Genomic DNA, 27,467 nt, shown 5'->3' on the forward strand with positions numbered 1-27,467 from the left:
CTGCTATTTGATCAATAGTATTTATTTCTTTTACCAAGGCCAAAACATACATATAGAAAATATATCTTTTTAAAGCACTTCAGAAAGTTGGGTAAAATCAGGAAACAAGTACATAAACAAATCCATTGACTATAAAAAGTGACACAGAAAGCTAGCAACACAGTAGGAAATAGAAGCCTTTTCTTTATGAACCTATTCCCATATATTAAATATAAAATTATTCTGAGTTGCTGGAGAAAGTCTGCAATGCAAGTTATCTGAAGACAGTTTTTGCAAATTACATTTGACTTCTTAGATGAGACCTTCCTCTTTCTGGGTGGTCAAACAATTTTCATTTCTAACTGTACCTTTAAAATTTGGTTTCTTAGAAACAATACATTTATTTTGATTTTTGTTAAGAAAACCGGAATTACTTTCTAAGACTAGACTTGGTGTTAACCAAGACATGGTACAAGAAACTTTGGCATGGTCTAAAATAAGCTTTTATGAAGAGCTGTGGAACAATCCATTCAATTAGGCAAGTTTCCTTTTATTGATATGATCTGGAGTTGGCTTATTCCCCAAAGAATAAATCATTATACCTTTTTCAAGATGATTGAGTGTTTCTAAATCCTGTAGTTCAATTCAACTATTCTCATAGAAGTGAGAAATATTTTTTCAATCATACCTCAGTAATATCTGCTCACAAGGTGTTCACAAAGCTCACTGTGCAGTACAGGAGAACATTTCCAGTTTTTAAACTCATTTTGAATTGATCTGTAGTTACGATAGAGAGTAAATATATCCAGTCCAACAGCTCTTAAAGAAGTTGAACTACCACAGGATAAGGGTTATGGCCCTTCCATGACATTCGAGAGGGAGTCAGGCTGGCTCTGCAATGGTCAACATATCTCCAAATGGTCTAGATTTTGAACTAAAAGGTTAAATATGAAAGTCTATGGGTTATTCGGGCTAACAGTAAAGAATTACAGAAAACCTTTACAAGAGCAAATGACTGGACAAAATCGGCCTGTGACAGTTGTAAGGTAGTGTAGATAGAAGAACAAAAATAACCTTAACTTTACATACTAAACAGTGAGCTAATAATGTTCACTCAGGAAACGCAGCTTGTTATTATAAGATGTTCTTCTAAGAAAATATATTCCTCAGGTTATCTGTCAATAACACTCCAAAACCTGAATTAGATCTTAACAATTACTAGGAATAAAATGGAAAAGCAGAAGAAATCAGGAGGCTGCTGTGTAAATCCATGGTGTATTTGTGTCTTGGCTAGTGTTTATACTGCACATCCTTCAATTCAAAAAGGCTATGGTGAAACTTCAGAAGGTGAAAAAAGGGATGAACAAAGATATGAAAGTATTTCCATATAATAAATGAGCAAATAGACTGTGATCTCCAGACCGGAAATATGTCTGTAAAATCATGATTTAGAAAAAGGATGGCTATTCATTACCCCTTCCCAACCAAAAGATTTGGGAAAGGTGGTGGAGGAGAGGTGTCATAAAAATTAAATTAGCAAAGGACGAGTTCAAAACAAACAGCTGGAATATTTTTTCCACAGCGTATAGTTTATCTGTGAAACTCCTTGTGACAGATGTTGAATTTACACAGGTTCAGCAAGAAGCTGGCTAAGTTTGTGGAAGGACAATCCATCAGGTGCCATGCAATATAAAGATGCCATTTCTTATTCAAGAAGTCTCTGGGTCACAGAAATCTCTGAAAGTCGGGACAATATCCTGGGAAAACATCATTTTATATTTGCTCTACTCTTGAGTTCTTCACAGGCACCCAGTATGCCCCACTGTTAGATGCTGGGCTGGCCAGACCCTTGGCCACTCTCAGTGCTATTCTTTGCTAGATAGCTCAATACTTGGTGAAGTTCTAGTATGTCCCTGTTTCTTTCCTTGCTTTCAGTAATTACCCTGCTTATCTGCTGGAGATGGTTTCTTTTAACAGGCTTTGCTTACATTGCCCTGTAGTGCTATAATTCATATATTGCTGTCTTACTGTATTTTACACCATTCAGAAACGGTAAATGGATCTCAGAGTAGTCATATATTGGTATATACTCTATGGCTTAAAACAAACATCACTGAATAGCCTAAAGGGATGTCAATGAAAATGAGAATCCCATCCCCTGAGAACAGCCAAAAGCATACTAAAGATAATACACTTCTACATAATTTATTGCTTAACTAATATTTTGTTCAGCCTTTTAGAGAGAATTTCACTGAAAAAATAAATTCCACCCACTCTTCAAATTCACTTGATTTTTATGGGATACTATACACTAGTTTTGTCAAGGATGTAGTCAGTGTAACTTGTGCTGTTCTGATGTGCAGATTACATTGATAACTATAATGGAACTCAATGAAAAATATACTTCATTACCTCAAAATGATCCAAAGTACCTGGGTAATTTTCTTTACACTCACGTAAAGCCCTGTGCAAACAACTTTATCTTCTTTTTACAATTTGCTTTGTCATATGAGCTTTCACTGAATTCTTCCTGGCTGTGCAAAAGAAGCATTCCTCCTTAAGGAAGGAATGCCAGTTTATTTGAAGGAAATCCTCAGGAAAACAGTGCATCATAAAAAAATTTCCTAGAAGCAAAATTAATTTAATCTTAAGTTTGGTTGCCTAAAAGCATGATCAATATGATTTTGTACTCCCTGTGCCCTACTTGCCTTCTTTTGACAGAGCAAGTAACATAAGAGAAAGAAAATCTCATTTGAGTCCTGTTGATGTATCACTTCTGAAACCGGCGAGATCTCTCCCGCACCAAAGTGTTCCAAAGTATTTGCTAAGACGACTGAGTGGAAATGAATTGCTGCACTTCCTCCTCCTCCCAGCAAACTAAAATGCAGACATGCATCTTCATGTCAGCTTTTGCGATTGCATTATTAGCATGAGTTTGCTTAGGGTTCGGAGGAGGGTTTCAAGGTCCCAGGAGCAGGATTAGGCTTTGTTTAGTTTTTTACCCCTTAAAAAGAGCAATAAAAAAGAATTAACAAATTGTGTTGTGTGACCATAGTGTCATTTTTATACTCCTACATGCCAACAATGTTTTAATGGAACAGAAAACAAAATAAAACCTTAAATCCTGTGAGTGAAAAAAAGAAGAAAAGAAAAAAAATAATCCCCCAAAACAGATAAAACCAAATGTGTTTTAGAAGAGGCTGATTTTGCATTCTCTAGGGCTTAATACAACAGTTCTTGCACAACCAGTGACTGCACCGAGATTGCTCCAATGTGAGAAATTTTGAGGGCTATAAAATATTGTGTGAATATTTTTAACCAGGGATCGATGTTAAGTTGATTAGCATAAATGTTTCTTTAATGGAAACAGAATTCTAGTTATAACAGAGTATACTGCTCTTACAAAGAAAAAGTCTCCACATTGAGAATGAGAAAGGTCAAATTCAATTTCAGACAAACTGTCTGAAGGAACATTTTTCAGGCTCATCTGTTTGATTTTTCTTTTGTTTTGTTTTGATCCAGACGTTTTACAAGGTTTTGGTTTTGGTGGGGTTTTTTTTTATATAAAAGGAGGTTATGCCGGTTCTAGGAAAAGATCTTGTGATCTACAGTTAGTCACTGTTAGAGCAGCCACAACGTTTCTCAGCAGTGCTGCAAAACTCAGCCCCACTGCAGCAGACTTCACCGACCAAGGGGGCCCGAGCGTGGATGGGGCTGGAAGTCTTTCTTGGTGGGAGGTTTTGGGGCAACAGGGAGAGCTCTTTTCCTCCTACTCCACATGCTTCCTCTGCTACCACTGACTCTATTAGGAGGGGTGGGAGCCAGTCTTGCTTTGAGTGGGTGCCATGCCTCATTTCCATTAGCCTCTTAATATCATATTTCAGACTTAAAATAAAAAAAAAAAACAAACATCTAGGTGAGGGATACAACCTGCATATGAGTAAAATGGGATGTATGATTAACCTCACACCCTCTGCGGGAGAGATACTGCTTCTCTATCACTTACCAGGTTATCTCAAGGACTAAGCACAACTAAAAGCCACGTTTGATCATCTCTGCTGGCTCCCTGTAACTCAGCCTTGTTCACTTGGGTTGCACTCACCAGGTTGCCAATTTCTCTGACTCAAGATAAAACAGACCCGCCAGTAATGCAGACCAATCCCACAAAGGTATTGGAAGATGGGGACTGAGACCTTCAATGCCTCACAGGACTTAATATTTATAATGAGAATTTTGACCTGTTCTGGCAGCCAATTATACAAAACAATATATGTGGTTTAACACATTATTATCAGAGAGAAGGAAATCAAAGCCAAAGTATGATCTCATACTTCCATATAGTGTATTAACCTATTAAAAGATTTAGAGTACTACATCACAGAAGTGAATTAATAATTAAATGGAAGATGTCCGGTGCTTTATCACACTTTATATCCATACTTTTGTAAGAAGAGGGGCATTAGTTTATTTTAAGAAGAAAAGTAGCTTAACACTGGTTAGGAGCTTTAAAATCAAAACCAAAGCCTCCGTAGAATGCAATTCTGGTTCCAAAATAATAATTCCTTCCACAGCACATTTTCAGGAGATGTGTTTATTTTTAAACGTAGATAATGATACATCCTTCATAGTGTACAGACTTTCTGCTTAACTGTCTATTACAACTTGAATACTAGTTACTTTAATACAAATAGCTAAATACATTGACAAAGACAAATGAAGCCCTAAAAAGAAATTACTGAACATCTGCTATTGTGAATGAGTTTTTCATCTGTGACTATACTCAGATTGTGTCAATACAAACTTTCAGGCACAACATATTCCCTTGTGATGGTGCCTTTTCATCTGCATGATAATTGCATTCATTATTAAATATATGGATTTTTTTAGTTTTGATTGTCTAGTTCTGCAAATTATTCACAAAACAGAAGGTTAAGAATGACCAAACCTGATGTTGATGCTGACAGCCATTTTGATTGATACCATATGCTGGAGTTTTACACACCTTTTTCCTTTTATATGTGTTCTTAGTGTTCTGATATATAAACTAAATGAAAGAGAAAGCTTCTCTGAGTCTTGAGAGTATGAATTACTATGAGTTCCAACCTACTACAACATGAGCAACAAGAAGATAGCACATCCCGATGGTACAGGACACAATCATCATGGGGAAACCTAACCTGAAACAACAATAAAATAAAGGAAATATTAATAAGGATACAGTAGTTTGTTCTCCAAGCAATTTACGGAAAGGAAATTTAAGTTATCCTACACATTCTAAGCCTCAAATATGCTTATAGCAATGCCAAAAGAATGGATGTACTGAGAGTACAACAATGTCTAGGAGTTTAATATTCAAGCTCACATTTCTACTTCCAGCCTATTTAAGAGATAGGAGGTTAAAATGAGCATAATTTCATTGGTTTCAGGACATCTCTTCCAATTTACTCTGTCACAGAGTCTAGCATGCCTTGTTGTTTTGTTTGTTTGGGTTTTTTTCCTCAGACAACATGCAATTACACAGGTAAAATAACATTTTTTACAAATTATGCAGCATTAGAATAGATTATCCAGTGTGTATCACTTTAGATCAGGTGTGTAACCCTGGTATGGAACTTTATGACTTAATCTATGGCTGAAACTCATTAAATTGTTTCTCTGTTGATCTGTAGTCACATACAGCTACTACTCCTCTTCCGTACCTCTCACTAGGTTTAACAGACTTGAATATTAATGAACTGTTGGAAATAAACCCCAGGCAGCTGTAAAAGTGCTAAAACTTTGGTGTTCTATCAAAACAGTTATTTCTTTTTCACCACAGAATAAGCTTTTGAGACAACACCCAGATTTTATAGCTTTCTTTAGACTGACAAACACAGGCAGCAGACAGACAACTGTAAAGGGTGTTGTGGGGTTGACCAAGTCCTACTCTGCTAGATTTGTACATCTTCCATATGTGTGAAAAGAAGGGAGTTTTCTGAAACTTAAAAGCGTTATTGTATGATACTGAGGGGCTGTGAAGAACCACCGCTGTGATCACACTCATTTATTGTATGTTACTGAAACCACAAGGAGAACTGAGGTGAGAAATGGTCATGCCACAAACGACCTTCCTTACGTACTTTCTTTTATCAAGTTCAGCCAAAAATTTCCATAAACCTCATCAAAGCATGACAGTGTTCTCTGAAGTACAGCATTTCATTTATTCTTCTCCTTGAAGTAAGACCTACTTATTATATGTGGGTATATTAGTTGCGCCTTTTTGCCTTGCTTGTTAGGAGCCTTTAGGAAGGTTCCTCCAACCCGTTCCCCTCTGCCACTGCTGATCAGAGCACTAACGAAGAGATGTCCATCTCATACAACACCATTCTCTGAGCTTGAGTGGATGAATAGCTCCTTTCTTTAGGAAGCTACAGCTGAAGGGACCTCTTGGGGCATTAAGTCTGACCCCCACTTCCTCAGGGTATGAAAAGACTTGCATAAAATGAAAATTAAACTTCTCAGTGGCTCACTGTAGTCTGTTTTTTCTACCTGCAGCTGTGACGTTACTCTACACCTTGAGATCCTCATTAGTCATGTTTCTTTCATTGCTGTTTTGCTGAAAAGCTGACTGAAGGAGGCATAGATACGGCCAGCAGATCAGAGGTGCTTTCAACTTTAACAGCCATTGGTTAAAGTTACTGACAAGGGGGAATTTTACCAGGAATGAGTGTCATTGCAAACACAAAAGTAATCAGCCCTGACCTATAAAGTTTGCAGAATAATTAGGAAATTAATAAAACCCAAACACTCTAAAAAAAATGTTGGAATTATTTAGTGAAGAATGAGTTTGTCCCTAATGCCTGCTTCACGGCGGCACTTGACCCACTACCAAAGTGAGCCCATCTCAAATATCAGCAGAAATAGAGACAAACTAAGAACAAAAGGAAACCCTTGTAAGGCTGGAAATGTACAAAGGACAAGACTGTCAGGACTGACAGATCATCTCGTGTCTGTCTTCTTGATATCCCCCTGAAGAAGCTGGCATGTCCATGACCCAATATTGCCTGGAAGATCTGCCCCAGGACAGTTCCCATGCCTGGCTCCAGAGGCTTTGTCTTCCATCTCTCTGGGACATAGGACCTGGTATGTTGACCTCTTCTGACATTTGGGTAACAGGCATTATTAGTGCTATTCTGGCTTCAAAGACATTAATGTTAAGCTGGTATTTGGACTTGGGAAAAGAGAAATGGAGAGGAGAAGAGAGAAGAGCCAGCTGTGTGTAAGAGGTGAAAGATATGAAGAATTGTTAGAAAGGGTCATAGGATTGTCACAGCTTTCAAATATTTCCTGAAAAGCCTGAAATGTATTTGGAAGATTTCTTTTTCTTTTTTTTTTTGTTCATATGAACATGCATAAATATATTGCAGACAAGTGTTATTCCTTTTCCAGACTGACTGGTCAAATCCTTGCTTTTGAATGACTCATGACCTGAATGAGCTGAATCATTATTCAGTTACTAAACTATGAACAATCTGATAATATTGTAAAACAGCAGAGCTAAAACATCTCTTGGAACTACTTTAGAAAAAAGCGAAAAATAAATATTTTTAAAAAAATTTTGGCTAGCCAACTGCTTCTCAGACCCTTTCCTTCCTTCTCTCAGCAAATCTGCTCTCTGGCCTTCCATAATCTCAGTTAGATAAAAGAGTCCACATCGGACAAAAAAGTGAAACCAGCAATGGCTGTAGGAATAAAATTGGATGGCTAAAAAAATCCTCTTACATCCTTCAGTATAACTAATGAATGCTCCCTGCATTTGTATCCACATGACAGGCTGGTGAACCAAAGATTGCTACAACTCTCATAAGAAAACTGGCTGTTGTTTGACAGAAAGCAGAATTTTATTGACCTTGCAGTTAGCAAACAATGAGCTGGTACTGGGAGGAGTGGGGACAGCGCAGATCTTAATATGTACTAATGCAACCTAACAAACCTCCCTGGAGAACACGCAGCAGCTCAGCAGTGAATGGCAATATAACGCCTTTGTGAAGACTGGCAAGGGGAGAGAAAGATCCAAAAAGATTCAAAGGTTACTTGACCACTGAAAAGAGAACAGAAAATCTGGCTCCAGCTTGGAGGAGGTCCGTGCAAGAAAATGGATAAATTATACAGGGCCACATACAAAGATGCAGGAATTGTGATTATACCACCACTGTCACAGTGCCAGTCAAATGTGTAGCTGGAGCCAGACACAGCCAGTCTGGGGAGGAACCTCATTTCATTTAGTGTGGATGCGTGCATAGGGCACAGCTACGAAGCCATTATTCTCATTGCATGGACAATTACCCCTCAACTTGAGGCCTGAATTTCAGCCTCGCTGGCCTAAGCACTAATGTAATTGGATCAAATTTAATGTGGAATTTGTGTACCAGAGAGAGGGGAGATAAAGCTCAGTCAGTAACTATTAGTTACCGCAGAATTAATCGATTACTTAAGTCGGTTCAGTGCCCTATTATGCTATTACACTGCCCATTGCTCTCCCCCAAAGGAAGATACAGTTCCTGTCCCAGGTCACATACTACAAATGTTTAGGTAACTGTGTTTTCTTTAGTTATATCAAATCTAAGGATGCATTTTAAACAATTTTAAAACTACTTCCAGCAACTCTCATTTTCAGCATACTCCTTAGAGTCAAAAAGCACCATGTCATTCAGTTGCTCCTGTCCAGGAAAAAGGATCAGCAGAGTTTAGAAGTCATAAAAACCTTTCTTGTGCTAAAACTTCAGATTCGTAAGAAACACTAATTAATTAACACCTTTGGCATAAAAATACATTTTTGTATCCTGCACTGGGCAGCCGTTTCTTGCCTATCCCTCTCTGCAGACAGGGAGATACATGCACCTTGCATGGCACAAAAGGTTCATCCCGACTTTCCACAGCCAGTTCAGGGAGTTTTCACCACTGCAGAGAGGAAGCAGGGTCAGACACAAGGAAGGGATGGATGACAGGATCTAGCGTTCACCCCACTCTTCCCTCCTCCTCTTTGTACTAGAAACTTAAAGGTAAAACCACAACCTAAATGAAATCTCCCAGCTTAAATATATACAACAAGCAGATTTTAGTTCAGTGTGAGATAGTGAAAGCATTTCAAGTGAGAGCCCCAGGGATTTGTCTTGGACAAAGTTTTACTTATTAATAACTTCAGCGATCCAGTAGTAAAAAGCTTGCAAATCACCCCAGCGTGGGAGAGATGTCAGACTCTGTGGAGAACAGAATTCAGCATGTTCTTAACAAATTAAAATGAGAATTTGAAATGAACAAAATGAACCTCTGTGAAGGTAAGTGTGAAGTATGTATTAGAAGTCAAACATGGGCACAAAAACAGCAAGGAAAGTGGAGCTTTTCACTGGTAATGACCTAGTTATTTCTGATCCAGCTTCACTGCAAGATTTCTGTCCCTGTATTCCTTAGAAGAAAAGGAAACTGGTGTATGATTATTCTGGGAATAAATCCCATTTTTAATGAGTATCTACAGATGTGAATATTACAGTTTTCTTAGGTTATAAGTTTATCTAATATTTGCTAAATAATAATAGTAATCAATAATAATAGTGAAGCCTTTGGGGCCTGAATTCGGTTTTCCTGGACAAACTGATTTCCTACAGTACCTTGCAGCTCTATTCTGTGATGCTTCAAGAGCCAGCAGGACCCAAGATGTACAAGACCCAGGTTCAATGCCCTGTTCTGCCTGATTTCGGACATGACATATGAAACATTACCAGCCATAAAAACCACACCTAGAGGCACTGCCTTCCCTAGCAGCTCATAGCTTACACAGCCTGTGCATCCTTGGCGGGATCTGTGGAAGAACCATGGCTCCAAGGAAAAGGGGAACCTTCAGTGGTTGCTCAGTGGAAAAGCAACAGCACAAATCTCCTAAGACCAAACCACCAGCACTGAAAGAAGCCTGATGGTAGCCAGGAGTAAGAGTTAAAAAAGAGTTAAAGCTAACTTCTACTCCTACTTGTATTTGCATCAGGCTTAAAATTTTGCTGAGGGACGTGATCCTTCCCCTCTACTCAGCACTGGTGAGGCCACACCTGGAGTGCTGGGTCCAGTTCTGGGCTCCCCAGTACAAGAGAGGCATGGACATACTGGAGAGAGTCCAGCAAAGGGCCACAAAGATGATAAAGGGACTGAAGCATCTCTCCTGTGAGGAAAGGCTGAGAGCTGGGACTGTTCAGCCTGGAGAAGGTTCAGGGGGGAATTCATTAATGTGTGTAAGTGCCTGAAGGGAGCTCCAGGCCCTTCCCAGCAGTGCCTAGTAACAGGACCAGAGGCAGTGGGCACAAACTGAAACACAGGAGGTTCCCTCTGACCATCAGGAAACAGCTTTTTACTATGATGGTGACCAAGCACTGGCACAGGTTGCCCAGGGAGAATATGGAGTTTCCGTCCTTGGAGATACTGAAAAGCCATCTGGACATGGTCCTGGGCAATGGGCTCTGGGTAGCCCTGCTTGAGGGGGACCTCCAGAGGTCCCTTTCGACCTCAACCATTCTGTGATTTTCACCCACCTGCTTGTTCCTCTGTTATTCAACACAGGGTAAGAAAGCATCACCTGCACACCTGAAGATTGGCATGTCATCAGAAAATATTTAACAAAGGACAGATGACAGATGATTCTTCTCATTCTTGGACAGTCTCTCATCGTATGCAATGCTTTGCTCTGGAAGTTTGATAATCACAAGCTCATTTTTAAAAGAACATTCAAATGCCTATGGAAGCAGCCTCAAAAAAAAAAAAGACTCAGGTGTGGGTATACTTAGAAGATATGTAAAGTTATTTCTGAAGGAAAGTTATGCTTTTAAATGAAGTGTCATAATACAATTTGCAAACTCATTTATATTTCTATACAACAAAAGGGTATAACCACAATATTCATGATCTTAATGAAAAGAATACATCATATCCCTCATGAACTGAACTCTAGCAGGGTGGGGTTTTAATGGAAGGTAGGACAATTTTACCTTGATGAAAAACAGAACTCAACTAGTTAATGGCAGTTATATAGGTCTACATAAGTTATAGCCTAATGCAGTACAGATTTGTGAGCAAGTTCCTTTTCTGTACCTCAGCTAGGATTACATAGCAGAGTTAAATCCTTTTTGGGGGAAAAAAGGGGAGAGGACAAAATTACCTTTATAAATGTGACACTTGCTTGTGAATATTGTAGTTTCTGAAGTTCTCCGTATTTTTATCAGATTTATCCAAAACAACATAAAAATTACTTGTACTATTTGTTCATTTTCATTGTGACCAATTGCTGCCAAATTCTCCTGTGGAGAGATTTTCTCAAAAGTTTATTTTGGCCTTTCATCCTAATTGTTAAAAAAAGAAAACATCAGAATTTCTTGGGGGAAAAAAAGGTCCATTTTTATTAGCTCTATGATTAATTCCCTACTTTTTTTCTTTGGTTTTGGGAAGGAATGGAAACTGAAAGGAAAGATTTTTCATTTGTTGTCTGGCTTACTCTCAAAGCCACTAGGAATTTTCCTCTTGGTCAATTTCTCTGTTATTATTTCTGTGGTCACTTTCCTGTCATCCTACTTCTTCTTTCCCTTTCTTTCAGTGCAGACTACCTTATGAGTCTGCTGTCATTTTGATTGTGTCAATCTTTCCATCATTCCAAGTCTTTGGCATACTGATCCAGTTTACCTGAAAGTACAGACTTTACTAACAATTTAAAGAAAACAGATTCAAAATGTTTACCACATGCCCATGACCCCTTCAAATCCAGACACCTGTTGTAGCTCAGAAAACAGGTGGCTAAAACTGCAAGTGATCATTAAGTCAACATTAAATTGCTGTGAATTTTATATAGTCTGGAATTACATTAAAATTACAGTGTGGTTACCTACTAGTTACCATACACAGGAGTTACTGTGTAATTTAAATCACAGAACAAAACCTGTAATCCTATTTTCTTCTGATTGCTAAAATTATAATAATTTCTCATTATTTTCTATCTGTTTTGAGTCTATGCAAAGATTTCCCATAGAGTCAGTGCCAAGAGTGAACCAGAGACAGAGGAAATCAGATCCTGAGTAAGAAAAGGTAAAGGTGTTAGGTTTTGCCTCCCACAGTCTAGAACATCCTACTAAGGGTGTTTTGCCGTAACCTCAACACTTTTATGTGCAGAATGAGGAATGGGCCTTTCCTTGGCCTTCCAAAATTCTGATTATCTAAAGAGAAAAGTACAGACATTCATTGTAAGGAAACAGTTGGTCAGCCAGCTCCACCTGGCAGATTCAAATGACTATTGATAGAATATTTGTTGCAGTATTTGTCTAGATCTCTGTGGTACAAACTGAGATGAAATACAGGACTGTCAGGACAAATGACTCTGATAACTATCCAAAACTTATTCATACATGGTAAGGTAGCAACCTGCATGAAACACCATGAAAAAAATTGGAAAACACATCAGTTCTAGTAAAAAAATGCTGTAATTGATTATTTAAAAATCAGCAAGACACTAGATATTAGATGACAACAGTACTTGACCTTTCTTTTAAAACTAAACATACAACTATAATAGGAAATGGTGAAATCCTGCAGACAGCCAGGGAAGAACAGAAGACCAAGTACAGAAACAAACCTGAAAACAAAGACAGAACTAACACTAATATCTTTCTGGGGAAGAGCAACATAACACTGATAAATTTGTGGAAGTTATTTTTCCCACTACCCTTGTGATGCTAATATCCCTTTAAATTAACAAATCTGTATTAATAATTTGGCAACGTGCAAAAGGTGTTTAAAATCTTGTATCTAGGTGACAAAGGGGAAAAAAGAGTAACTTTCCACTTTTAGCCTTATGGGCCCCATGGCCAACATAAACACCTGACGTTTAAATGAGATAAAGAATGACTTAAGTCAAGCTCATTGGTGTGACAGGAGGTAAAGGAAGATTGAGACCTTTGCACATGTTGAGATGCATTTTACTAAATTTATATAGTCCACTCAAATCCAGATTACCTGGCTGTATACAGTAGGCTTCAGTAGGATATTATGATAGAGACATGCACAAGCCAATTGCATGAAAAATGTCTTAAAGTTAAATCACTTGTTTAAGCATGGGAATAATTCCATCCTAACTTAGAAAACACATTTAACTGTTCTGCTGGATCAAGAGTCAAATAGGCAAATTAAGTGACCCCAGATATCTCATCTGCAGTTTATTTTGGAAGATCTCCAAAGGCAGAAAAGTCAATATAATGATAAGACAATAAGATACCCCTGTGTACCCATCTTTGCTTCACCCATAGAAGTTTTGGCTTTTCTCCATCTATCTGCCCTATGGTGTGAAACTCCTGTCAGGGTATTCAACAGGTAAGTTGCAGCTTCAAGTAAAAATTTAGTTACTCTTGACATGAATGATACAATTACCCAAAGCAACTCACAGGATTGCCCCAAGATAGCACCACTTACTTTCTACCTGACTACTACTATCAAGAGTGAACCAACCATGTTTGAACATGCCAGATGCATCCTTTCCCTAAGAAGGCTTGCACCAACCTTCAGCCAAGGTGAGAGCCAAGAAAACAGAGAGCAGAAGAGGCTCTTGCATTGAGGATGGCCAGCTGAGCCTGCTCTCAACACTTTCCTTTTCCTAAGACATTTATAACTGGTATAACCTATACAAGGGAGACTGTATCAGGTGGCCATGACAACTAAACACACCCAATTTACTCAGCTGAAACCAACTGTCACATACTAGTCTATGGATGAGAGATCATCTGTTCACACTTATACTTGAAGTGGGCTGATCTTTCCTAGTTTCCAGAAGAAAGTAATCTTGTACACATTGATACAACATCATGGCTTCCAGAGGGGCTAACCAAACCCTCACTTTGGTAAACAGAAAGAATCCTTTGCAAAGTCAAGACTAGGACTATTACTCCTCGTTTCCATGAGGAATTGTGCATTCAGACCTTCTATACTATTACAGCTTTAAACAGATAATTGCAGCAACTCCGTTTCCGTGTTGCTAAATCTCAAATTTTTAAAACAATCATGTGTCTTTTGTTTTAAAAAAATGGGCAAACACTCGTGTGCTAGCAACTTGAACAATATTTGCATTTAGCTCAGAGTACCAGTATTGTATTCCAATGCTGAGAAACAATTGATAACCTGAAAAATTAAATGCTGCCAATACAACAAGATAAATACTAAAATTATTTACTACTTACAGAAAAGATCTTAGGTTACACTTGTTGTTTTCCAAATTCCAGTCAACTAACTGGATGGAGTGGAATAATTTGGAAACACCTTTCTTCTTTTTTGTTCAGATTTTTCCCTTCAAAGATAATCAAAGTTTAATTCACCTCTGTTTTGCCTTGTTTTGTTTCTAAGCCTCTAAAGAAAACAGAAGAAACTGTGTGTCATTTTTTTATTAGTCATTATATTTTCTATCATACATACAGTCTTGTTAGAGATACAAAGGTCCTTCAAGCAATTTTACTAGGCAGCTGTGTACTTAAGCAGTTTCCCCTAAGTTTTAATACTGCTAAAATCTACATATCCCTTTAAAACCTAAATTTCTTTATATCTACTTTTTCCCAGTAATTCAGTCTGTACAGTCTGTTTAAAAGAGTATATTATCTCTCTTTTCCATTAACAGATACTCCCAAGAAACATACAGTACACAATGTTAAAGCTCCAAAGTGAGCTGTCAAAACTAGAGAAGTTTATAATCAAAGTCATAACTCCATTCTTTGCCAGGCAGCGTTGTTATGACTATTTGAAAACAAGTGATCTTACATGCTATATGTTGGCAAAAAAGGAATAAGTGACAGACTGAATTTTAGCTTCGTCTTTAGTCAGATGATTTTTCTCTGTGTTGCAATGTAACATACTTGATTTTGTTTCTAAGATTTGTGCTCCAAAGAGACCAAAGAACTGCAAACACAGTATTTATTGTTACTGCCAATATGCAGCTAGACAATTGTTTACCGTTACATTTACCAGAGCTGAGATAAATTCCGCAAACTTAAATTTGCACACCTTCTAGTAAATTCTACTGGTAAATTTAATTTAAATAGTTTCAATTCACATGAGTTTCTGGCCCACTAAGGACAAAATTATTTTTTTTTAATTGCCAAAACTATTTGAGTCCCCAAATAGTCCCTAGCAATCCATTACCTGGTGCTTTAATATGAAAGTCCTAGAGGCAGACTAGAATTATTAGGGGGACATCTTCTATATAGACAGACTAGTTCCCTTCAGGCTTTACTAAAGAAGTAGGACATGCCATGAAAAAGTGTGGCATAAAGATTCAAGATGACCTGCTAGTGATTTTTTGAGTTTATCACAACTTCCTGTCACCCTTGGATCTATCATCGTATGTTAGAAATATATTTGCTCTCCACATCATCCAGATAGACCCCAAAACCAGTTTAGTCCTCAATTTGTTGCTTCTGGTTTTGTTATGAAACCTTCACGCCATTCTAAAGTCTAGGAAATGCAAGTATATGTAATTGATTCAGCTCCCTAGGAAAGCCATACTTACTCCTCTCCCACACATCTGTGTAACAAGATGTAGTTGTGAGTCTGAGATTAAGAAGATTAAAATCATCATGGATGACTAGAAGAGACAAACCAATGAAGTATGTCTTCTCTGACAGCACTTTAAGAGATTCATGTACTGATTGTGAGTACAAACCTCAGTATTCCTGGTACCGAATTGTTCTCATGAATTGTTGGAATTGTTCTGATACAAATATTCTACTAATAAGATAGATTTATACAAAACTAGTGAGAGTTACTGTGTAAAAATGAATGCATTAGGACTGCTGAAATAGGTTTTGCAATGTTTACAGCTAGTGTTTCTGTATGTTATGAAACATTTACCATATTGTAAACTCACTTTTGATTATTATATGCTTTTTGCTTTGCAAAAAGCAAATTTAAGACTTACCCATATTTTTGTTAAAATACCTTTTTATAGCTCAAACCTCTCTGCTATATAAATGTCTCATAAAATAAAGTGTTTGTCTATTTTTGAAACAAACTGTATCTACAAAAAATGTTTGGACTACAGTATTTTTCTACATAGCCTAAACAAACCAAAGATAATGGATATGGCAGAAATTAAATGTGATTTATTTTAGCTCCAAAATGTTTCAAATTAAACAACCTTTACTGACTCTGTATTATCTTGCTTTTTCTCAGTGAGGATTCAGGAATGGAAGTTGCCTGAATGTTATTTCTATTAATGTCCTTAATCCCAACCCTCACAAACAGTATCCTGGGGCACTTTTCTTAGTTTCTTTTTTTCCACCCCAATGTGCTCTTTTATTTTGATTGAAGCACAAGATAAAAGGAAAATTACATTTTACAGTAGAGATTAATCAGTCAATTCTTTAATAATTTCAACAGAGCACTCTCAACTACTTTAAAGCCTTGGACTTTGTTAAAAAGCCAGATGCTACATAAGAAAGAATATGTTCTACCCTGTTCTCCTCTCCCTTTTCTCCCGACTTTGAGTTTCCCATTCATGTGCCATATAGTGATGATAGAGAACTCATGTACAGCAGTTTACCAGGACAAAGGAGGAATGTAATTGCCTTTTGCATTAAAAAATAGAAGGATGTTTCCTGTGCACTAATGATTATTTTTCATTATGAACTCAACAGACGCCTCCTGCTAAAAGGTTGTTGATGTTGTAAGGCCAGTAAACTTTCCACCACAAACCCTATGCTTTAGGCCACCCAGTCTAAGAGAAGAGCAGAGAGTGGAAATTTTCACTCCAGCAGGATGGACCTGGAGGCTTCTCCCCAGCCCACCATGAAACGCCAACCAAAGGCAACTAAGGAGGCAGCTGGATCCTCCCAGGCGCTCTCTGCCATCATGGTGCACTGCAGTGTACAAGTCTGCCCGCCCCAGAGAAGCCACAGATCTGAGCTCTTATGTGATCACTAGAAGGAAAGCTTTTATTAACCGTAGGTCTAATTTTAAGTGCACTAGCAAACTAAGGTTAAATAAAATGAATCCTGTTCTAAGTACATCAGTTCCTCCGCACATTAAAGCTCCCATATACAAAGCATTAGAAAAATAAATAATATACAAATATATCCCTCCAGACTGTCACAGATATATACCAACATTTCTCACGAGATGAAAGAGGAAACCTAACAGATGGACAAGATAAAGAAAATATAATACAGAGAGGCAGGGAAGTACCACTAACAGGATGTTTTAACATGGGCTACCTACATGACCAGTTCACAGGTGTTGTAAGTCAACCAGAAGCATCAATTGGAGTTCACAAACAGAACTCCTTTTCAAACTTTCCTAGGATGAATTCTTCCCTTTTTCTTCCTTAGACTTTTTCAAGGCAAGTAAAATAAAACTGATACCTAATTAAAAAAAAAACCAAACAAAAAACCAAAAACAAACAAACAAAAAAAAAAACACAAAAAAACAACAACAGCAACAACAACAACAAAATCCCCCCAAAACCAAACCACCCAAACCAAACTGCAAAACCTTATACATTTTTCAGGAATAGGTTTTGTAACCTCTCCGAAAAAACCAGCTCTTAATCACTATCAGTTTAAAATTAATATCATTACATAACCATTACCATTTTAGCCTATTGAATTGCTATATATATGCTTAAAACTTTAGAGTACACTTACTGAAGTAAACCCTCACTGAAGCTGAACAACTGCAAGTGTTGACCAGGAAGTTATTATTCAAGTGGTTTATTAGTGCTGTTTAAATTAATGCAATACCCCTGAGTGTAAACACACTCAGGAGGATAATAATTTTTTAAAGTTATCAAAAATCACTGCTAAGTTCAAGCAATAAAAAAGCAAAGAATGTAGTAAATACTACCACATCTTTTGTGTGACAAATAACTTCTAGATTACACAAGAAAATAAAAATCTATTTACCATTCCATTAAAAGCACTACTTCCTTTGAGCAGTTCTAATTTTGAATGCATTATAATGAAAATAACATAAACATTAAATCCTCCTTTCTTCTGATCATGTTGGAGACACCAGGATAGTCTGTTTGACATATTATTTAGTAACAGAAGGAAAATCACTTTGCTAGTTCTATTAAAAATATCACATTATTTGAGAAAATGAAATGCCATGTAAAACCATGATTCTGATGTAATTCCAAATGTCTGTATGATGCTTTGGCAAGCAAACATGAAGCATGGGACAAAGCAAGCTCAAGCCGAGGAGAATTAATATATTCTCTTAAGAAGACTTACTAGTCAGGGTTCATACGGCAAATGTATATAAGCTTCATACTGACAGTGTTCTCAGAGTTTCCCAGACTTCATGTCTCTTCCCGCCATTTAAGTTACCTTCCTGTTTGGATCTCTTGCAAATTGTTTTTCAAAAAAATGTTTAGAGATACGGAATTTCTCCAAGCAAATATTCTCGATCCAGCACTTTCTGACTAATTCTGGTAATTGCCAAAGTACCCTATTTAATTAGAAAATCACTTTCTAATTTCAACAATGTTTGAATAAGACTCTTGTTCAGCAACTATAGTGACTGTCTAATCAAACTGAGCATGTTGTAATTAACTGGAAACTTGGCACTTGATGTAACAACTATATGAAGCTGCAAAAAGTGGGAGATTTTTGGATAACAAAAACAATTTATACCAGGACATATGGCACTACGCATGTGAGAATTCAAATATGTCTTGCTCAATACAAACAACTGTATATGAATTTTATATCATCTCCCAGGTGCGATAAAACCAGAAACTGAGTTAAGGTAGTTTGGCTTTTTATCTCTCCAAGCCCAATTACAAAAAGCATGGAAATGAGGAAGCACTTCACTAATTAGTCTCATCTTACAATCATCGCTACTTGGCTGAACTTTTTCCCTTCTCAAACTCCCCTTCCTCCCTTCTCCCATCAACTCACTTAGCCCCAGCTTATGACGCGCAGTTCGTCAGAACAGGATGATCTTCCACCCGGCTATTTATGAGCTCAAACCCTATGCCTGGGCACACAGCTCATCCTCTGAAATGAAACACCTTCTAAAAGTTATTTCTCTCCATTGACTACAATGAGAGCTGGGTGTGGAAATAAAGATATCAACACTGTAGAATGGAAAAGTGAGGTGAGATGAATCTTTCCTTTACTGACAAGCAGCTCTATGAACACTGGAAAATAATTAAGCCTTATTTCCTACCAAGTTGTGTCTTAAGTTTGATTGACTTTCTGTCCAAGTAGAAAGATCCAACTGAAGCTTTCTTCCATAACTTACAATGACGCTCACCTGCATAGATATTTTCAGTGTGTAAAAAACTATGGGCTCAGACTGCACTTTCCCTCAGTAGGAATACTAATAGGGTTTCTTTTCCTCTTCCCAGCTACCGACTTTGATGAAATTTCAGGGATTTTAATTATATTTGAGAAATCAAGCCCCCTTTCCCCACCATCCTCTCCCCTGTCAAAAGTGTTTGAAGTTGATAAGCATATTCAGAAGTTATTAGGTGGGAAACACAGAGACACATTCACAGCAGTATGATTGCACAGGAAACCAGATGAAAAGTTAAGCTTTGATGGAAAGAGAGGAACAAAAAGCTTTTCAAAAGCATTCTTTTTTTCTGAAACATACTTGTTACGAGTAGCTAACTGATCTTGAGATGTGCCAAAGGCTTACCTTGATATAACTCAAGAATGATTAGAGAAAGGGATATAGCTTTGCATGTGCTTACATTATATAGTTCTAGTCTCCAACTTATGATCTGAATGCTTATAGGCGTGGGAAGGTAACAGGCAAGAGAAAGAAACATGAAGTTAAAAGTTGGCATGAATTAGCATACATTTTGATTTGAAATTTCATGTAATCCCTAAGGAATTAAGTTAAATAGAAAAACTAAAATTCAGTTATTAAGTTATAAAAAAGAAAAATTAATATCACAATTCAATTCTAAATTTCAAGGTGGTCATAAATAGTGTGCTGCTGTTGACCCTCCCACAGTATATACCTCAGACTTCAGTAAGAAATAGAAACTTGAAGTTCCGTTTACAAAAACATTTTAAAACAGCTGTATGAATTAATGAATGATCTCTAATAAAGTTCAAATAAAAGGAGCATTTTAATCAGTTCACTACTCAGATGTATACCTACTGAACATGAAAACATTGCTGAAGTAGGGAATAATTTATCATTATTGCTTAAAGTGATAATATTTCTGCATGCAGTTTGTATTGTGAACAGTTACATATTCTGAATACTTCAAAAATTAAAAGCCAAAAATTAATATTCCAGCAGTGTACCTCATAAGTTAAAAGTCCAATTACTTTTATGATGAAGAATAATATCTGCCAAAATACAAAGAACAAGTGAGCTGCTTCTATGTTGTGGTTGAAATTATTAAACATGAAAAATGTATTTGAAGGTTTTTTTCTAAATGCAACTACATCATTAGTTTGCACCAAATATACCATGCTCTGGTAGTTACAATGGAAATAAACAACTTGCACAAGTGTTGCTGAAGTAATTTATTTAATGATAAGCTTCAGCACATATTTAGTATTTCAAATTCTTCTATGCATTGACATACTAATTGCTAGCACTTCAGAATATACACTGACTAAATATACTTTGCGTCAGAAGAATGTACTCACTAGATTTTCTGTACAATATTCAAAACATGGGATAATCTTAGTAACCATTTAAGTGAGGAGATACTTATTCTGCAGTCTGACTAGTACAATGACAGAACATCAGAGTTCTTCTAAACATATGAAGTGATTGCAGATTTAACCAATGGCTTTTTGAATGTCAGTGTACCAGACATAAAGCTTCTTTTCCTTGGTATGCATGTACATGCATTTATGGCAGGGAAAGGAAATTAGTTTATGCTGTAAGTCAAAAAGCCCTGCAGGGGCAACAAGAAAGATATACAATACCTTTTGTCTATTTCTCCTTGTAAAGAGCATAAATCTTGTGCAATATTCGCAGCATGTGGTGGGGTCAGCTCTATACTCTAGCGCAGGTCATGTAGTTCTCCATGTTAGTTGTGCTGGTTTTGGCTGGGATAGAGTTAATTTTCCTTATAGTAGCTACTATGGGGCTGTGTTTTGGATTTGTGCTGGAAACAGTGCTGATAACACAGGGATGTTTTCATTCCTGCTGACCAGTGCTCACCCAGAGCCAAGGGCTTTTCTGCTTGTCCCCCACCCCACCAGCGAGCAGGCTGGGGGGGCACAAGGAGTTGGGAGGGGAAACAGCCGGGACAGCTGGCCCCAACTCACCCAAGGGAGATTCCAGACCATAGGACGTCATGATCAGCAGATAAAGCTGGGGGAAGAAGAAGGAAGGGGGGGACGTTTGAAGTGATGGCATTTGTCTTCCCAAGTCACCATTATGCATGATCGAGCCCAGCTTTCCTGAAGATGGCTGAACACCTGCCTGCTCATGGGAAGTGGGGAATGAATTCCTTGTTTTGCTTTGCTTGCACATGTGGCTTTTCTTTCCCTATTAAACTGTCTTTATCTCAACTCACAAGTTTTCTCACTTTTACTCTTCTGATTCTCTCCCCCATCCCACTGGGTGGGGGAGAGTGAGCGAGCAGCTGCGTGGGGCTGAGCTGCTGGCTGGGGTTAAAAAAATTGCATTTTCCTCAACTAAGCTGTAATGTAAACTACTACAGTCAAGTGTAGATTTCATTTTGGGCCTCAGCTTGGCCCTCAACCTATTTTTTTTTTTCTTCAGTCAGTGACAGAAACTTTAAAAATACTTTATAATACCAGTGTATTTCATTTTATTGCCAACAAAATCACTCTCACTGAAATCTACTCCACTGACCTCTTAAGTGACACTAGAAGCAATGTTCCTTCCTTGCCCCCTCAGCAGCATCACTGGTTTTGACACGGCCACCTGTACTATTCTTGGCTTTGGAGGCCACTTCATCTTCCAGCTCTCCTCTGATCTCTCTTCATATGTGCATCACTGTGTCCTCTTGCTGAGGAGATGCTGTCCTTGATCCTCTTCTCCCTCTTCCCCTCCCTCCCATCTCTAGGTAATTTCACCACAGACTACATACAATTCAGCAATGTCCCCTGTGCTGACAATTCACTGGTCTCAATCCCTCCAATTAAGCTAACCTCACTCTCTTCAAATCAAAGTTCAGTGCACTCCTCTGCCAGGTCTTTACTCATGTCTAGTTATCAATTTACTCTCCATGCCAGCCAACACCATTCTCATTTCCCCCTCCGCAAATCTTCCCATTTATTTCACTGTACTCCTTACCCTCACACATTATTTTAGTCAGTTTGGGTTCACATCTCTGTTCACATCCAACCTACATCTAAAACTCTTGCAGATTAGCCCTGTGTAAGTATTATTTCCTGCTTATTGACATAACTAAAATGCTAACCTAGGGCTCTCTCACCTCAGTTTCTCAATGTCCTTTTCTTTGGCCTCAAGAGATACGAGGGATTATTCTCCAGCTCCAAAAGTTTGATTGTTGCAGGACTCTCTTTGCATCCCTCCACTAGTTCTCTTTCAATGAAAGCAGAAGCTTTGTCAGCTTTCATAAACTAGCATCTCATTAATTATCTGTTTATTCACAGTGCAATATTTCCAGCTGCATCCTGGTGTCAGCCCTTATCATCATTTCTTATATTTCATGTTTGTACCTTACTCCCACAATGTTTCCCAGCACTGGTAGGGATTCCCTACAACTGCCTGTAAAGTCACCGTGTCAGTATCCCTCCATTCTGTTTTGCTCTGGCAAAACTGGCAGTACGCAGTCGTCTTCACTGCAGTCTCAGTATTACATTTCTTTGTGTTTCTCTCTCAGTTGGACTAACGTCACCTAACATGGGGTGTCCAAAACTAAGGCACTCTGAACTAGGCAGCAGTCTGTGCAGTTATCAGAAAGAGATAGGCACTTATATGGCATACATGAGCATTGAGGTGTCTATCTATCTTCAGATCAACTTGCACATTTCTCCTGGTTTCAGCTGGGATAGAGTTAACTGTCTTCCTAGTAGCTGGTGCAGTGCTATGTTTTGAGTTCAGTATGTGAAGAATGTTGATAACACTGATGTTTTCAGTTGTTGCTTAGTAGTGTTTAGACTATAGTCAAGGATTTTTCAGCTTCTCATGCCCAGCCAGGGCACCTGACCCAAACTGGCCAATCGTGTATTCCATACCATGTGACGTCCCATCTAGTTTAGGAACCGGGAAGGGGGGGGCAGGGAATCGCCGCTCGGGGACTGGCAGGGTGTCGGTCGGCAGGTGGTGAGCAATTGCCCTGCGCATCATTTGTACATTCCAATCCTTTTATTATTACTGTTGTCATTTTATTAGTGTTATCATTATCATTATTAGTTTCTTCTTTTCTGTTCTATTAAACCGTTCTTATCTCAACCCACGAGTTTTACTTCTTTTCCCGATTTTCTCCCCCATTCCACTGGATGGAGGGGGAGTGAGTGAGCGGCTGCGTGGTGCTTAGTTGCTGGCTGGGGTTAAACCACGACAACATTTTTTCCCATTATACTTAGTAAGTCTGATAAAAGAGGTTACTTCTTTCTACAAAGCTTTTGCTTGCTGTGTCCCCAAAACATGTAGCAAAGTCTCCCAAGAGTAGAAGCACAAGATGACAACGGAGGTCCCACACATATAAACACAAATCACAGAAAGTCAATTATTCATGACTGAAGGGAAGGCTCCTTCAGGGCCAGGCAGAACTGGGTTTAGGGCATAATAAAGAGAGCAAAGAAGATATGTCCAGTGTATGTAAAACACCATATGTATGGTTAAAAAGCAAAGGAGGTAAGAAGAAGGCATAAAAAGAGCTATAGCTCCAATACAAATGATAGCAAATGAAGAGCAGAAAGAAAATTGCTCCAGCATGGGATTCCCCCACATCTGATCAATGCCACTACTTATCTGTAGCAGGTCCTCCCTCACCTTTGGTAGAGAGAGATATCTGATTTTCTGTTTGCCATTCACAAAGTTTTGCTGCCATATCTCCATAATCATTTGTAGCATATTACCTTTTACTATATAACTGAGCTAAATGAATTATAATTCTAAGGAGGTGTGTTCTCTGTTCCAACCTTCCAATATGATACAGTTACTGATATTTTAGTGCTAAGCTAACATCCGTGCAGATACAAAATGACATCTATGATAATCTTCTGTTTATATTGACCACACAGGAAGTACAGGGCAAGTTAAACACCTCACTTTAGTAGCCGAAAGTAGCCTACTCTCTTCCATTACTATTGAACAGTCTTACATGCAGATGCCAAGTTGGCTGGACAGGTACCATGTTTTTGATCAGGGCTTTTACAGTGCCTCGCCTTTTTACTCTGCTGCACCTTGGCAATAACTTAGCTCTGTGGTAACTGGAACTGCATGAATCGGCACAACAAACCAGGGTGGAGTAGGCAGCTCTGGGTTGAGAAGATGTATATTAATGCAGTCCTCATGAAACTACCTATACAATAACCCCACCTTCTACTAGCACAGTATGTTTCTAAAGGAAGACAAATGAAGTGCTTACCAGAAACACAGTGGTCCCCACAAACTGAGTTGGTATCCGAAGAACAATGAAATAGTCTGCAATACTGAAAGATTTTGCCTTGGCTTTGTCAGTTCACAATCCTGGCAGTCAAGAGCAATTTAACTACCAACATTATGCTAGCCTCAGGAACTGATAGATAACTCCTACAGTCTGGGGAACTGAACTTCTGTTCCATGAATTTATATAGGTGCATCTTACTTGGTAACGTATGTTTCTGTGAATTACATTTAAATTAAAGAAGCACTGAAAGAAAAAAAAGGTGATATCAGCAACCAACAGACGCAGATATTGCTAGATTAACCAGGTCATTTTGGTCCCAAAGCTAGACGAATGGCCCAAGAGCCATTTGCTATTTTATAAGCAGCCTTGTAATCACCTATCAGGAAGGTACAGCTCCATCTGGCAGAAGAGTTTCTTGCATTAGATTTCTTGTATCACCTCCTGGCTTATGCCACGTTACAGGACCATCTCATAAACTCTGTATATAATCCAACAGTGCCTACAGTGACAGCCCACAGTCTAAATGTTTGCATTAAGAAAAAAATGTGTCCTTTCACAGGAAGAGATAAAAATTGTACAAGAGATTCTGGAAATATCATTAAACTGCAAGAAAATAATTTTTCTTATTCAACACTATCATTAGCAGGACTTATAGTTGCTCCATAAATGCCTAACCTTTAAAGAGGCATCAGCAACAGCTGAGTTTATCAAAAGAGCATGGTCTGGCCTAGTTATGCCCTCCCCAAAACTCTCTGAAGAATGCCCATCAGCTTCAACTGAGACACATTAGACAACCAAAGTATACTTTCAGCAATCACAGCCCTCACTGTTTTGTTTTTAAAAATGAGACAGGATCAACCTTGGCAATAACATCAACAGAACAAAACCAGTGCAGCCTCTGATATTCTCATCTATCTCAGAAACAAGGTTAAGAGCAATGGGGTGTGGCATGGACCTCAGCATAATGAATGAAATGGAGGTCCGTCATCCAGAGCACATGTTCCATCTCCTCTGTGCTTCAACCAGTCCAGCTCATGGGCCCTAGTCCCCATCATTCATTAGCACACTTAGAACCTGAGGCTTACTGGAAAGTGGTAACAGCTGTTGCCTTAAAATACTAAACTCAGCAATCTCCCACACTGAGGACTCCTGAAAAAACAGGTATTCTGCCAGTCTGAGGATTTGTTTTGTTGTCTCTGAAGGTGTTTGCAGGGTGTGGACATGCTGCCATGGGTTGGATGGGTTTTCCAGTGTTTGGCTCCAGGGTGTTCATCCCTGAATATACACCAGTTGACACATGTGCCCTAATCTAAAAATGAATCAAATCATTCCTTTGGGCAGGAAAACACAGGCTTGTCAGTTTTCCACATTCTGCCATGGCTGCCATTAAAGGTGGGATTATTTTTTTTTACAAGATAACTTTCTTGGGGTATATGTCACCACAGTTACACCAAAGATCATAGTGCAATGTGGGCAGTGTGGACAGGGCTGAGCTAGCATTATGTCAGCAAGCAGAGGTACCAGCAGCAGTGTAGTCCTAGCATCATGGAGCTCAGTGCATTCAGCTTTATTAGCCATGTAATTGTGATTACACTGCTACAGCTGATCAAGGTCAGGAACATATTCATTATACTGAAGTCACCTGACGTGTCCTGGACTGTGGGATTCAGCTCTAGATTCATGCACCTAAACTCAGGTGCCTACTATGTAGACATCTACATGGAAGGTGGCTAAGTTCTCACCGCAGTCAGTGGAGACCCAGCCAATACAGCAAACGGAAACTGCAGAGGTATCTATCTCATCCTGCTCTGATACCTGTATGTGGTAAGATAAGGAGATATTTAGAGACAGCCAAAAAACTCCTGAGCAGAAAGAGGTTTTCTGGGTTTTTTTTAATTGCTTAAATAGACTGACAAAGTTAAACACAGGGGTATTTATATCAGCATTCCCTGTTTTTCTATAGTTAAATCATGCCCCCCTTCTACTATGAGTTTGCATAAAGATGCATAAAGCACAGGCTATGTCTTTGTAAAAAGTCACCTTTTCTGGGAGCGAAATTAAAAGACAAGCCAGACAAATGTATCCTCTCCCACTGTCACCACATGAAAGTGCCCCCACTATTATCTAAGACATACCTGCCAAGCAATCCCATTCATTGCTCATCTCTAGAGTAGTAAACAAACCTTTTACCCATTTTAAACTTAGATATTTGAGCTCCTTTTAAAGCAAGGATGTCTTCATTTTATAACTCTACCTATTAGGGATTTTCTTGCGCTTACTGTGAACTGCATAATTCCTGATCTTCTGTGGTACACATATGTGGCACTTGAATTGCACAAAGACCAAAGATTTTCTGGCAATTTCCCCTGGGCTGTAAAATAAATTGTATCATCTTCACAAAAAGTAGTAAGTTCTAGGCCAATTCAAGTAAGTATGCATATGTTAGTACAGTTAGACAAATCATCTGTTAAATAGAAAGTTAGTTCCAATCTTAACTGCTTTGGCATTACACTTCCTGCATCAAATGTTCACGGAAAATAAAAATGAAACCCTTTTTTGGAAAAAAACCTGATCCATACTACTAAAAATATTTTAAAAACATACATTAATTGCTTGCTAGCAAAATAGTCCTGTTTTATTTCTAGTTAATGAACTATAAATATGTCCAACAGACTTTGCTTTTAATTAGATAAAATGTTTTAGGAAATGAGATGCCAGACTGAAATAATAAAACAAAGTTAATATATTAATGTCTCCATTAGATTCTCTAAGGGTACGTTCTCTTTCAAAGCTGGTCTAGTAAACAGAGATTATTGTCAGAGATTCTAGAAAGAACAGATGTTTTCATTTCAGATTATCATTTTTATAACCCAAAATAACACAGAACCTAGATTGCAAAACATATTTTGTGGACACT

The 27,467-nt window shown here is 38.2% G+C and overlaps 1 protein-coding gene across 1 annotated transcript in view; it reads right to left on the minus strand.

Moving 5' to 3' along the window:
• Positions 1 to 4,565: 4,565 nt before the first annotated feature.
• Positions 4,566 to 27,467, minus strand: part of OCA2 (OCA2 melanosomal transmembrane protein) — a 213,418-nt gene continuing 190,516 nt past the window's right edge. The window contains exon 25 of the mRNA XM_075057243.1: positions 4,566 to 5,156. Within this exon, the coding sequence (XP_074913344.1) occupies positions 5,069 to 5,156 (88 nt within the window). The 3' untranslated portion in view covers positions 4,566 to 5,068. The remainder of the gene's footprint in view (positions 5,157 to 27,467) is intronic.

The sequence above is a fragment of the Buteo buteo genome, chromosome 25 (genome assembly GCF_964188355.1).
Source record: "Buteo buteo chromosome 25, bButBut1.hap1.1, whole genome shotgun sequence".
NCBI classification, from domain to species: domain Eukaryota; kingdom Metazoa; phylum Chordata; class Aves; order Accipitriformes; family Accipitridae; genus Buteo; species Buteo buteo.